The sequence below is a fragment of the Semicossyphus pulcher genome, unplaced genomic scaffold (genome assembly GCF_022749685.1).
Source record: "Semicossyphus pulcher isolate SPU_LCO1_2020_fin unplaced genomic scaffold, fSemPul1.0.p SCAF_3, whole genome shotgun sequence".
In the NCBI taxonomy this organism is placed as follows: Eukaryota; Metazoa; Chordata; class Actinopteri; order Labriformes; family Labridae; genus Semicossyphus; species Semicossyphus pulcher.
In genome coordinates, this window is record NW_027211704.1 from 14,592,461 (window position 1) to 14,607,231 (window position 14,771).

The 14,771-nt window shown below is 39.8% G+C and overlaps 2 protein-coding genes across 2 annotated transcripts; one reads left to right on the plus strand and one right to left on the minus strand.

The window, feature by feature from the left end:
- The first annotated feature begins 365 nt into the window (after nt 1-365).
- slc26a6l1 (solute carrier family 26 member 6, like 1) lies at nt 366-7,739 on the plus strand. The gene is made up of 19 exons (XM_069677945.1): nt 366-505; nt 673-812; nt 1,986-2,096; nt 2,175-2,350; nt 2,435-2,599; nt 3,375-3,527; nt 3,808-3,890; nt 3,990-4,137; nt 4,268-4,381; nt 5,034-5,111; nt 5,247-5,342; nt 5,456-5,562; nt 5,724-5,793; nt 5,879-5,971; nt 6,151-6,261; nt 6,502-6,927; nt 7,190-7,244; nt 7,322-7,467; nt 7,703-7,739. Exons 1-19 carry the CDS (start codon nt 366-368, stop codon nt 7,727-7,729), a joined length of 2,439 nt encoding a protein of 812 aa, XP_069534046.1. The 3' UTR covers nt 7,730-7,739.
- A 201-nt stretch (nt 7,740-7,940) lies between these two features.
- Nucleotides 7,941-12,728, minus strand: p4htmb (prolyl 4-hydroxylase, transmembrane b). The gene is made up of 9 exons (XM_069678354.1): nt 11,961-12,728; nt 11,739-11,820; nt 10,894-11,084; nt 10,685-10,781; nt 10,335-10,497; nt 10,072-10,257; nt 9,741-9,831; nt 9,451-9,574; nt 7,941-8,726 (listed from the first exon to the last, which is right to left on the minus strand). Exons 1-9 carry the CDS (start codon nt 12,291-12,293, stop codon nt 8,509-8,511), a joined length of 1,485 nt encoding a protein of 494 aa, XP_069534455.1. The 5' UTR covers nt 12,294-12,728; the 3' UTR covers nt 7,941-8,508.
- Nucleotides 12,729-14,771: the final 2,043 nt, after the last annotated feature.

The following is a 14,771-nucleotide window of genomic DNA, read 5'->3' on the forward strand; positions in this document are numbered from 1 at the left end:
TCATGCTTCATTAGCTTCACTTTTGCTTGTAAATGGGAAAACTGGAATCATGGAAAAACACGTGCCAAACATCCATTGAAATTTAACAGAGTTAATCATTGTCTTATTTAGGACCTTAATTACATCCCTTTCTTCTTCCTGTCTGCTGTTGTTGTCTGCCAAGAACACCCTGACTATAGTTAACCATTAGGCAGAATGATGTACATATACTGACACAGTTGTTTGTGTGACAGTAGTTCAGCAGCATTGACTTTTGGTGAACAGTTTTTAGTAAAGAAAAGACAAGAGTCTTTGGAATAAATCCCCCTTACTCTATATAATAAGAGTTAAAAAAAAATTGTGTAGAATTTCACAGATTGAGCCCAATGGATTTTACTCGCAAATCTGGGAAATACAGAGTGGAGCGGGACGTGCTGGATGAGCAGAGACTGGAAGAGTTAACGCAGAGAAAAACACACTCTGACACTCACCCATCTCTGTCTGAACGTCTGAAAGGCTCATTAAGGTAAAACAAATCTTATGGCTTCATCTTGTAATTCTGATGCTCGCTGCAGATGTAGAAGTCTGGTTTTATCTTCTTGTCAAAGATGAACAGAGAGCCATCTTAGGGAATTTTTGCTTTTAAATATCAGCAACTAAAAATGACTGTTATTTCCTTCAAATCTCTTGCAGATGTTCAGTCCCCAGACTGAAACACACAGTGATGAGCAGCTTTCCCATCTTATACTGGCTGCCCAAGTACTCAATTTGGGACTACGGCATGCCAGACCTCATCTCCGGCATCAGTGTGGGCATAATGCACCTCCCGCAGGGTACGACATTAGCTCATCACGGTTCACTAAATATCAACAGTATTGCAGAAAAAGCTCCTCTTATTATGCCTCAAATTGAAGCTTCCATAGTCATCATATATAGAGCGGCTTTTACGTCGTGAGGGTACATGACAAAAGGATCATTTTAACTGTTAGGCCAACATATTTTTTGGCATACGTAAGCAATAATACAAATATTTACCATCTGTAACCATTGACTGTTTTTACTCTAATACTACAGTAAAAACTGTAAAACTTAAATACAAATTTTAGATGATAATGGACAGTGATTTTAAACTTGATAAACAGATAAACTCAGTAGTTAAAACAAGTTTTTATCATCTGAGGCTTTTATCTAAAATTAAATCTGTTGTATCTTTTAATGATTTTGAGTGCTTGATTCATGCTTTTATCTCGACCCGTTTGGACTACTGTAATGCACTTTACACTGGCATCAACCAGGCCTCCCTCGCTCCCTTACAGTTAGTCCAAAACGCGTCTGCTCGTCTTTTGACAGGAATGTGCAAGCATGAACACATTACCCCCGTTCTCGCCTCCCTCCACTGGCTCCCTGTCCATTTAAGAATTAATTTTAAGATTTTATTGTTTGTTTTTAAGTCATTAAATGGTCTGGCACCTCAGTACATCACAGACCTCATACACACCTACACCCCCTCAAGAGCATTGAGGTCCGCTGATCAGCTGCGTCTTGTCATCCCAAAAAGCAGACATAAGACCAGGGGTGACTGTGCTTTTTAAGTGGTAGCTCCTTAACTGTTGAATGAGCTACCCACCCACGTCAAAATGGCCCCCACTCTATATACTTTAAATCTCGTCTTAAAACGCATTTTTATTCCTTGGCTTTTAATCCAGCATGAGAGTTGTGTGGTCTCTGTTTGTCTTTTATTGTTTCTAAATCATTGGTTGTTGTTTTGTGTTTTATGTATTTCTTAGTGCTTTTATATGCTTTTATTTTACTGTGTTTTTTAATCTTTTACTTTTTATATATTTATTTTAACATTTGAATTTTACTTATTTACTGTTTTTATCTGTTGTGCAGCACTTTGGTAACCTTGTTGTTTTTAAAATGTGCTATATAAATAAAGTGGATTGGATTGGATAAGTTATAATTGTAATGTGAGACAGGTCTAACAAAACCTCTGTTTTTCACAGGTATGGCATATGCATTATTGGCCTCTTTACCTCCTGTATTTGGCCTCTACTCATCCTTCTATCCAGCATTTATCTACATATTTTTTGGAACATCGCGTCATATCTCCATCGGTGAGTAAAAAGAGAAACATTTTTATTTCTTGGTCATAATAACCCCTGTAATCTAATTTGTTCTTCTCTTGTGTTCAGGTACATTTACTGTGCTAAGCATCATGGTGGGTAGTGTGACAGAGAGGCTCGCTCCAGACACTGATTTCCTGATAAAAAATGGGACAAATGTTACCACAGAGGTGGACATAACTGCTCGGGACTCATACAGGGTGCAGGTAGCGGCCTCTACAACTGTCCTAGCAGGAATAATTCAGGTATGCATGTCTCACATAAATAATAGTGTCTAATTTATTTGTTGCAACTGCGAGGGTAATATGTAAAAAAAACTCTTTTTATAGGTGATACTGGGTTTGGTGAAGTTTGGATTTGTGGGAACTTACTTGTCTGAACCTTTGGTACGAGCTTACACTACAGCTGCCGCAGCCCATGCTGTTGTTGCACAACTGAAGTACATCTTTGGAGTTTCGCCAACACTAGTCAGTGGCCCATTGTCACTGGTGTATGTGAGTATTGTAAAGTGTTTTATGTGCTCATAATTTTTTATTTGACCGTCAAAGAGGAAGTTTTCTGAGTTATATTGTCTTTTTCGGAAGAGAAATTGGCAGCTTTACAGGTTTTACTTTGTTCCTAAACCTATTCTGATCCCCTGACAAGAGCAATGGACACAACTTTTGTAAGCTGTCTAGATCAGAAATAACTTTTTTGTGATAACTCATAAAATATCCAATAAGAGTTCCACATAATCTAAAAGAGACTTCAGCAGAGCTACACTCCCTTTCCCCGCAAGTTTGGCCACCTTTACTGCAAAGAGGAAACATAGTGCTTATTCTAATCTATTTGTTTGATTTTTAAAGTAAATAATTTGGGGTTGAGCTGCGTTTACAGTCAGGAAAAATGTTAAATCATAGTTTCTGTTGTTTTTCAGAAATCTGTCCATTCGAACGGTGGATTTTATTGTCATCAGAAGGCAGATAGAAATGTTTTCGTTTTGAATTACAGCTGTTCTGATATTGTTTTTTAAGTAAATCAGCTTATAATACCCCCTATTGATTATTTACAACAATATTCAACGTGGGGGACTTTAAATCTCCTGTTTTCTGGTTTTAATTTTGTTTAAAAAAAATGCAATGTGTATTTAAGGATCACTATATTTTTTTGTTCTACATTTTTACTATCAGGTGGCATGTAATGTACAGGAAAACATTATAATGTATTTTAATATATTTCTCAATTGCTAATGAATTATGAGTTACTTTTTGTCTTTTCTCCATGTTTCAGACTCTGAGGGACATTTGCCTCTTGCTGCCGCGAACTCATCTCCCCACACTGGTGGTCAGTGTTGTGTCCATGGTGTTCCTAATTGCAGCAAAGGAGCTCAGCTCTTATCTCAGTCCAAAGCTGCCTGTGCCGATCCCAGTGGAGCTCATCACGGTAAGTTAACACAAAGTCACACGCTCTCTGATCTCTCTCTCATGTCATCACCTCTGTGCTGCTGTTGCTGATGTTGCACACACACAGTGGAACCAAGCTGCTGATTCAGCGATGGTGCCGGGGCCTCTGCATTAGTGCAGTTCACAGCAAAAATGAGAGATTTACGGCTAATAATTACATTAACATCCAGTTTATGATTAATCAGGATTGTAATGAGTAAAGGTTTAAAATGTGCTGTTGAATTTGTTCATGATCTGTATGTTTTCTGTGATGGTTTTAGATTGTGGCAGGAACATTAATATCATCGTATGCCAACTTGAACGCCAACTACTCTGTTCCGGTTGTTGGAGCAATCCCCAGTGGGTGAGCATTTGGATTAGTTAACTTATACTTACTGTGATTATTTGTTAAGTCATATTCCCACCTTGTTTGGTACAAACTTGTTTCCATTTTTTGCTCAAGTCTTCGTCCCCCAAAAGTCCCAGATGTGAGTCTTTTTGGAGCAGTTATCGGAGATGCTATTGCGTTGGCCATAGTTGGATATGCCATATCTATTTCACTAGGAAAAACATTTGCATTGAAGCATGGATACAAGGTGGACAGCAACCAGGTAAATCACAACTCTCATTGTATTTATGTTTAACTATGCACATGCTGTACTCTGTATTCCTTTCTCTCTGTGTTTCCACTTCATGTACTCCTCTCATTCTTCTTCTGTCTCTGTCCTCACCCGGCTGCAGGAGCTGGTGGCGCTGGGTCTCAGTAACACGGTGGGAGGCTTCTTTGAGTGCTACGCTGTCTGCCCCTCTATGTCTCGAAGTCTCATCCAGGAGACCACTGGAGGAAAAACACAGGTTAATATCCAACAGAAGACCCAACATTTCAAAACATTACCAATAGACATTTAAGAGGTCAACATGCAGTAGTGGTACTATAAAAATGCAATCAATATGACCTAGTTAAGGATGATTGAGGTGGAGTAAAATGAAAATGATGTTGAATTATATATAGAAATAATTGTGTAATAAACCTCAACTAACTAAGAGCTATGGTAATTGTATTGTAGTTTTAGTTTTTATTATGCAGCAAGTCAGTTATACAGAAGTACCTTGTCTCCTGTCGCATACTCTACATTCAGCCACACAAAAGGTTACTACTACTACACTACTTGCAAACCAGCTCAGTTTTTTACCAATTATCTTGAAAAAAATCACCATGAATCACACATTTTACTAAAAAGGGTAGCACTTAAATCCTCATTTAAACAATAGAAAATAAAATGTGCCTTGTCTAAACTAAATCACATTGCATTCAGTGTTTTGTCTTCAGCAAGACCTGTAAACAATGAGAGGCTACCACTGAATATTCAAAACATGTGCTACCAATTAGTCAAGCTACTGTCTCACAATAGATTTAATGCAGCTCTGCTTAACAAAATGGTAACAGACTAGCTGATCACAAATGTTTCAGTGAAACAGTAAACAACCTTGTGTGTTATTCTTGCAGATGGCCGGAGTGTCCTCAGCTGTAATTGTGTTGGTGACGATACTGAAACTCGGACCGTTGTTCCAGGAGCTGCCAAAGGTTCTGTTGCTCTAACTCTTCTTTTCATTTGCAGTAAATATCTGTGATGCATGACATATTTTGTGTAATGAAATTGATTTTTATGTTTCAGGCCACATATCTAATTAATCATGATAAAACGTGTGCTTGTTTCAGGCTATCCTTGCAGCGATTGTCTTTGTCAATCTGAAGGGCATGTTTAAGCAGTACTCTGACATCGCTACGCTGTGGAGAAGCAGCAAGATTGATCTGGTGAGAGGTTCAATTATTACATATCCTAAAAGCAGCTGTGAATCTGGAAAAGAGTCGTTATTATTGATCGTTTTAAACAATGACAGTTAAATACATCTCCCTGTATCCCCCAGATGGTGTGGCTGGTCACTTGGGTGTCGACAGTGCTGTTCAATCTGGATCTCGGTCTGGTTGCATCCATCCTGTTTGCTCTGCTCACTGTTATCTTCAGAACTCAGCTGTAAGACTCCTCCGCACCTCATCATTGTATGTTTTTCACTTCAGTGTGTGAGTCATGCTGTTTTAGTGTGAGAGGCCACATTAGTAGCTAAAGTTAGATCTTCCAGACTTGACAAAATGCTGAACATAAACATTGCGCATGTAATTATTCTGTGTTTTCAGGCCTACGTACTCCGTTCTGGGAAATGTTCCAGGTACAGAACTGTACGTGGAAATGGAGACACACAGAGAGGTAAAATCAAAAGATAAGAAGCAACAATCAAACCCTTATTAATGCATATTGCACAAAAAGTTCATAATTTCTTGCTTTTTGGCAGGCGAGAGCGATTCCAGGTGTCACTATATTCCGCTCGTCTGCTACTGTGTATTTTGCCAATGCCGAGCTCTACCTCGAGGCTCTGAAGGAAAAGGTTTGTTCGCTTTCCTAGTAACACCATCTGATCTATATTTATCTTAACTGTTGACTGATCTGATGATTGTTTTTGTATAAAATGCAAGAAAAAAGAAAAATCAGTGGCTTTTATTTCTTCCTTTTGTTGTATTTTAATCAGACGCAGTTGACGCTTAATTTTTCTTTATCTGTTTTCAGAGCGGGCTCGACATCAGTAAAATGATTATCTACAAGAGGAGGCAGGAGGCCAAACAGAAACGTAGAGAAAGAAGGGCTGAGAGGCGAGCAAAAAGGCATGCCAGGAGAGAGGTAATGTGTTGGAAATATTCAATATTATAAATGCAGAATGTTACAAAGACGATCAGTCAATGTTTAGCCTGTTGGTGATATTATCCTCCTTACTGTAAGAAAATTGGCACCAAATTCCTATTAATCAAAGTAAGTAGATGGCCGAAGTGTCCCTGCTGTCACACTGAAGAGAAGTAGGTGACAGACAAACAACCAAAAGTCAAAACACTCTTGACTGAATAGATTTCTTTCATCTCTCAGCAAAGACGCGCACAGAGGGCAGCTAATCAGCTGTCCGGAGCTCCGGTCTTCTCTGTGGAGGAAGAGGCCGGGGACTGGGAGGATACGGACGGGAATGTTACAGATGAGGAGGAGCAGGACTGGACTGAGAGGGAGAACGGGACAGTGTTTGTCATCCCAACCACTCCTAGAACACCGGACGGCCAGGGTAGATGGGAGTACCTGAAAGGAGGAGATCCAGACTGCACCAGTTTAGGGTGGATCTCTGAGCTGCAGGACGGGGACACCACCACGCTGGGCTCCAGCAGTGAGGACACGCTGAGCCGCAACCTGGAGCAGGTGTCTCTCGGGTCACTGGGGAAGTGGACCTGGGACATTCACTCCATCATTATCGACCTCTCCATGGCTAACTTCATCGACACAGTGGCTATCAAGACTTTGAAAAATGTAAGTGCTAAAGGGACAAATATTAGACTTTTGTATTTAATGCGGAATTACTTTGATTTAGTCACTAAAATAGGAGTTTAAAGAGTGTCAGATACATAAAAACATGGACATAATGGATAGTTTCAGTTAAATGAACCCTGATGATTCACTGTGAGACAGCTTATTGGCCTGATTAGATTGAGAAGAAATGTGAAAAAGATGTTTTTAAAGTTGCAGTAGTGGAAGCTTTTGATAAAATTTTTAACATAAATATTTCTGACAGATTTTCCAGGACTTCAGTGAGATAGATGTAGATATCTACATGGCTGGCTGTCAAGGTAAGTGAATACCTCCTCTCTTCCTCGAGGCTGTAGGCGACATGAACAACAGGCTTTATCGTGGTTTTTCTCCTCAGCCTCTGTGGTGGAACAATTAGAGCGCGGTGACTTCTTCTCAGAGACGATAACAAAGAGACATCTTTTTGCCTCCGTCCATGATGCTGTGCTCTTCTGTTTGAATCATCGTGGAGCAACAGCCATCCCCAGATACCAGCCTTTAATGGTGAGTTTACACAGCTGATGCTCATGTGACACTTTATGTGGATGGGCCAAAGTTGATACTAGATTGTCTGTTAGCAAATTATATACTGACATTTTGCAGCAAGTTAACAGCTGTCTCTAAGATATGAAAAATACAATCAAAAGTGTGACTGATACACATGTAGAAGTACTCACTTAAAAAACATGTAATCATGTAACTTTAGCTTAACGACGTTTGTAAAACTGTTTGATTTCAGGAAAAATACGGCAGCACAAAACTTTAAAGACTTGAACCAAACAGGAGATGCAGCTGAGGATGGAAACACTCAACATCTACTGGAGGATTATCATCTGATGAGAGCTGAGTGTAAAACAAATAATAGATATGATTCAGTAAATAAGTATTTGTCACTTTCCTTTTAATGTTATATTTATTTTTATACATCCTTATTTTAAAGTAGAAAGACTCTGAAGACACATGAGCTTAGTTTAACTTTTATTCAGTGTGGGAAGAGTGATACACTGCATCCTAAAGGAAAAATAGATTAATAAATAAATAAACATTGAAACAATACCTTTCAAAAACTCAGGCAGAGAAACAATAATAAATCCGAGGAACAAAGACAAGGCAACATGCATCACACTGACGATGTGTGAGCCTTTTTTTTGGTCATAATAGCAACAACAAGGAAGGACATTGAAATGTTTACAGCAGCCATTTCAATTTTCAAGTGCAATTTTTTGCTCAAAGCAACAGCAAACCTGTGAAGCTAATGCATGCAAAGGGATTTTTTTGTCTCAACTCTGTTAATGAGTTTGTAGTGCAACATTCCTTAAATGGGAAATCATGACATACTTATGAAAAAATAACAGGATAACAATATCCAAGCAATATTTAACAAAAGCATCTCTTTACAGTTGCATAAACCCCCCTGTGACCTCATTCCCTGAATTAATCTTGTTTCTACATACCGGCCACAGGGGATGTTGGCAAAAAGTTGTGCACATGACTGAGGAAGGCTAGGTAGATTTTTTTTTTATAAATATAAATTTGGTTTACGAGCTACAAGTCTTGATGGACATCAGAACTCTGTGTGTCCGGGTTCAGAGTCAGGCCGTCGTCATCCTCGTCCTCTGGCTGCTGTGAAACCAGCTGCTGGTAGCGAGCCTGCCGCTGGTAGTCCGGGTCGATGTTGATCCATTTATTGGCGACCCACTTAGTGCCATGGGTGACCACACAGCCTCCATGCAGAGCGTATTCATCCTGCTCTCCTACCCAACCTAAGAGGGGGAAAATACATTTAATGTTTGTGTGTTTCATATTGTTACTTCATTTTAAAAGGCTAATGCTAATGTAGCTGCTCTGCTTCATGGGAAGTACTTGAACATTTTTCTATTCCTAACTAACTTCTGTGTTTGTTTAGAAAATAATTAAAATCAGTTAGGCATCAGGAAATTATATTTGAAATAATTCTATTGTGATTCAGTTTTGTACGGACATTGATTGTATGAATATGTACCGTCATCATTTCAATACAATGTATCCAATGACTTTGGTTGATGCCCTGATTTTGATCTGGAGCTACAATTAGCTTAAATTGTTAATATTTTTGTATATGACCAAATAGCTGAGAAGCTTCGGACATTCCAATTAGCCTTACTAACGTGCTAAACTAAGATGCTAAACTGTAATAAACATTAAACCTGATAAACATCACCATGTTAGCGTTGTCTTTCTTGGCATGTTAGCTTGCCAACATTAGCATTTAGCTCAAAGCACTGCTCTACAGCCTCACAGAGCTACTAGAATAGCTGTTGTCTTTGATTATAATTAAAATGGACGTTATGTTTAAAATTTAGTTAAACTCATTAGTTTTAAGAGGGAAGATTGGAAAAATGCTTTGTGTAAAATAAACATTCTAAATGTGTTTTTATAACAAATGAAAATTAAATAATTAGTTATTATGTTCATAAATTGTTCTGTAACTTTAAATTTGAATCCTACCTCTTCCATCAGAAAGGTAGTTGTACCAGAATACAGCTGTCCCTTTGGTCGGCTTCACCCTCAGGTTACTCTTGTCACAATTCCTCCTGGTGTCCATAAGGTCGACGTCATTCTGTATGAGTGACTAAAACACACAGACAAACTCAGTGACGCCGTTTGCTGCAGTCGGGCCCATGCACCAGCTGACAAACAAGTGAGTTAACACAGACATGAAAGACATGCAGAGTATGTACACTGTACTTTTGCAGAGCCGTCTGCACACTTTTCCAGACCCACACACACTTACGCACCACTTCATCATAGGTCCTGTTGTCTGCCACGGGGAATGCGGTCTCCCCACCCCCCTCAACAGAGTTCAGGTAGAAGAGAACTGTGATGTACCTGGGTGTGCAACACAGGTTTAAATAGATACACACATGTATGGTGTAAGCAAACACACTGACTCACATACAAACACTTTGCAAACAAGCACATAAATTATTCCAAATTCACAATGTGGAGTCACACAAACTAACATGCCAGTTGTCACAATGGAGTGTCAGTTTAGTAATCACACTGGACGGATGAATTCAGATCTAAGCGATCATTGATTTTCCTCAATCAAAACACTTGTGAACTCACCTGCAAGACGTCTCAAAAGGGGTGGATGTGTTGGCAGCGAGCCGCGTGTGTGTGCAGGCGGTTTCAGGATACACAGGGCCGCTGTCATGGTGGGCGTGATAGTGTCCTCCCTCCTCATAGCGAACCACCTGAAGAGGCTCGCTGAGGTCCACTAACGAGGGCGGGAGCCGAGTGAGGCGAGTCACCCTTTGTTAGAGAGAGAAGAAGACATATCTTCAACTTGTTATTCTTCATGATAAAACTCTGAATTATGACTTGCTTACCTCGTCTTGATGTCCTGGAGGACCTGGTGTGCTCCTTTGCCCTGGTACAGCCATGTGTGTCGGCTGTTCCTCACCAGCTGACTCCTTTTCACGCCCTGCTGCATCAGGAAGCGCTGGAAGGCATCGCTGCTCAGGAGCCTGAACTCCTCTAGACTCAGCAAACCTGTCCAAAATATTATAATGATTCAGTCTGTAGTTAACTCTTCACTCTCTACAACATTCATACTCTTTCTTTTATAAAAGCAACAAGCATTTTATAGACTAATTGTTCCATCAAAACCCACCACTAAGAAGATTGGTTAAAGGGTCTTAGCCTTATGTTAAAACAATAAATAAATGTGATTTCGTACCATTACCATCCTTGTCAGCTTTGAGTCCAGCATAGATCTCTCGCAGATTCTCCGGTGTGAGCCAGATGCCGTCCCTCACTCGAGAATGAGTCAGTATCTGTCGGAGCCACAAGTAAAAACAATGCCAACTCTGAACCAAAAACCAAACATGTAGCGCATACACCCTACACTTGAGCCTGTGTGCTCACAATCCACAAACTGACATACACCTCATGGAGCTGCAGCTGTCCGTCCTGGTTGATATCCAACAGGTTGAAGATCTCCTCAGGAGTCAGGTTAAGCTCCTTGGCCAGCTCCTCCTGCCCATCTTGCACCATCAGCTGGCTCTCCATAAGACCCTTTAGCTGTGCAAGCTGCATCACAACACGGCACTCATCCTCGGACAAAAACTCTGGGATCTCTGCAGAAAAACAGAGAAAAATCTCTCAAGTTTTATAGATTTTATATTCTCTTTAGTTTTATATAGAATAAAGCTAATAGGATTAGTTGATTTACAGGTAGTCAAGCAAAAAATGATTAGAGATTATTTTCTTATTTGACTAATCAGTAGTTGAAGCTGAGTGGAACCATTCAAATTAACATTAAACATTAAATACTCGTATAAACTCAGGGTTCAACTTTTTTCAGTGCAAAAAAAAAGAAAAAGAACAGAACAGAAAAAAAACAACTGAATATTTAAAAAAAAAAAATGTTTGCACCATCTTTACCACAGTACATCTAATGACCACATACTGTGTGTCGATGTATCTTTGCTCTTTAGCCAGTCAGCTACAGCCCTTTATTGGTTCTGATGTGCAGTCCTGAGGGAATAGATGCCTCAGGACTTGTTGGCCTATTTTATGTAACCTTGATTGATCATCGCATACACACGTGCACATTCTGGTATGTGTATGTTTTAGGCAGCGGTTGTGATGATGATGTAATAAATAGAAGTGTGATGTGAATGTAACGTAGTATGTTTACATTCATCGGAAGAAGAAAGCTGTATGGCCACTAGAGGCTCGTGAGGGTGCGCTGCAAAATTGTTTAGCTACATGGATATTAGGGTTCTCACCAAACAGCAGAGGCTTCATACTCAGAGTCCGCATCTCGTGCACTTTGCCTGGCACCAGTGACACCTTCTGCACATGTCCCACCTGAAACATAAACCAGAGCAGTGATTTGGTGGTGCAGATAGTCTCTGTGTGTGTGAGAGAGACAGAGTGAGAGAGAGAGAGAGAGAAAGGCAGAGAGAGTAAATCACAGAGTGCGAGTAAGGCATAATCACAATACACACCCGTATCCCCTCCACTCTTGTCAGGGAAACATCACGCAGAAAGTCCGGCTTTGATGGCGGACGTCCCGACTGCGTGCGCTGGTGGTCACCGCGGGGAGCATCACGACTTCGGTTGGCATCATCCTGCCCGCTGCTGTAGTGCACGTAGAACAACAGTGCAATAACATTAATGATGTAAACGTGGAAAAACACCATGACTACCACGAAATAGGAGCGGGAGCACACGCTGGTCTTGTGGCAGGAAAGGCGATCGCAGGGCGGCCGGAGCGGCAAGGTCGCGCCCCCGGACGGACTAGTATCCTCAGCATCAGGGGTTTCCTGGTTGTCTGTCATTTTCCAATACTTCCTCAGCAGCAAAGTCCATCTGATTAAATAAGCGCCGAGAGGATCATTAGCAAGTCAAGTTGAAATAAAAAAGGAAACCAGGCCAGCTTTTCCGCTGAAGAATACACGTATTTGCACACTGACAAACCCGTGGAGGGTTCATAATGAAACTGCTCGTTTAAGCTGAGAAGTCAACTACCATTGGCCCTGTGTCGTTATCTTTTCGCCCACAGACAGCGGCGCTGCAGCCTTGTATAGTCTTGTTTACACTGCAGCAGTCCCAGTCAGCAAAGCGCAGTGCGCATCCCTAACCACGGTGGAGCTCAGAAACCTGGTCCGTAAACCTGACCCAGCATCGACTGAGTACGATTATCATCCTCTAAAATAAAGACCTCTGACTTGTCATCAATACAAAACACCACGGTCTGCAGTACATCCTGCAATTTACACGTCATTACCCCAGCTCTCCCGATGACAGCAACAGACTGCAAGCGTGCAATGCTGACCTCTGGTGACCCAAACCAATAACACAGTCCTGTCTTTATGCCATGCAGTAACTAAATTCTATTGAATTAGCAAATAAGAAAAATAAACGTATTATAGAGGCAGAAATTAACTAATATTATTTTACTATATGCATTTGGTGCATGTAGGTTGTAAAATGGCCTGATCTTCATGTAAGACTAACGACAGACATATCAAATTCACATTAATGATTTTGTCAGACACTGTTGTGTAGAAATTTTTTTTACACGTTGCTACTTGTCACTATATGAAGGTGAAACTACTTGTCTAAAATATACTATACATATGAGTATTTATAGTATATAGTTTTATAACCAAGACTAAAATGACATGGACAGGATTGAGAAAAATGTGTTTTCTACTTCAGCACCACAGACAGCGCCATGGATCAATACATAGCACAGTTAGACTAGTGATATTTCAAGGCCATGGTTGTGGCCATAGATTGTAACTTGCACAAACCTCAGTCAGATAAAGGATCAATGAGCCAGGCAGCCTAGACTAGACAACGCATCTGCCCTTGAACACTGCCTGCTACTAGATGATGAAGGGGGGATGGTAATTTAAAAAGGGGAGGCATTTAGGTCATATTGCTAACAAGGAGGATGACATCCCCCCTCATATTGTCATGTTGCCTACTTGATGATGCAGAGGGGTGAGAGGATCATGAAGAATCACTGCTGCCCTTTAGTATTCCTCTTATATTCTAATTTGTTGGGAATTTCAACACTTGGGAGTTTCAATTATGACAATTATTTTTATTATAATTATTATTTCAGTAACAACTATTATTGTGAAAAATCTAATGATGAAAAGTTCTGAAATAAAAATGATGGCAAAATTTATTTTTATAAGGCTTGATACCACACATCCTAATTGTCACTTCCGGTTTCCATCTTTGATAAGCTCATAGGGGCACGACTTCTAGTAGAAACAGGTAATGTTAATGTAAAAAAAAAAAAAAATCTTCCTTAATATTGCTACCCAGTGAATGCTTTTGTACGTGTTGAAGAGAAGAGTTTTCGTACTTTCCCGGTGGAGTATCTTCAAAGCTTTGAGTGTTTTTAAACACTCATGCTTCATTCATGTTTTAGTGTTTTTGGCGTTTAGTTACTGAACTTAAGGAAAACAAACGCTACCGTTAAATTAGCCTAAGCTGTCCGTTTGGGACGTCAGGAGTAGAGTTAATTGATGACGTGGGACGACCGTTAGAGATTCAAATAGACGGTTAACTCTTAGCTTATATCAATGGTACGTTTACGGTTTAAAATAAGAGAGGCTTTAACTTACGATAGTTTTTAAAGCTTTGTTGCTAACTAAGCATGAAGGTTCGTTTAAACTTCTTTCTCAAGAAAAAATGGCGTTTTAGCAAACTAAGCCAAATTTCAGCATTCTAGCTAATTTACCGAGATAGCACTTGGGGGCTCACATTACGTACTAATTTCCCGTTTGTGTCCGTTTTAGATATCTTAGACTAAACACGTGTTACATCGTGTTACATTCATTGGCACACAACCTTAGCTTTTCTAAGACTACCAATGCTAAGCTTGTGTGTCTTCTCAGAATAACAGCAGCTTGAAAGTTAGCGCTGTGTTTTTCAGTTTTTGGAAAGTTATACTGTGAAATGTTTTCGCCAGAATTTGACAAAATATCCACTTGCTACGCAATTCAAAATGTCATATTTGAATGGTTGGTAGGTTTCAAAGTTGTAAGTATGGTAATGTGGCTCCACGGAATATTTTTTGTACCTTGTGAGTAAGATTACACATTACATATGGTGTAACAGTTTGGGACATGAACAAATTCCTGTGTCAAAATCCACAGGACAATGAAATAGAAACTGGTCGATAGTTTTTTGGTTGTAGTTTTTTTTAAAATAGAATTATAAACCAAAATAAAAATACACTTTATGTAGAGAGTATGCAAATGAGTCAGGATTTCTGATACGAGAAAATATTCTCA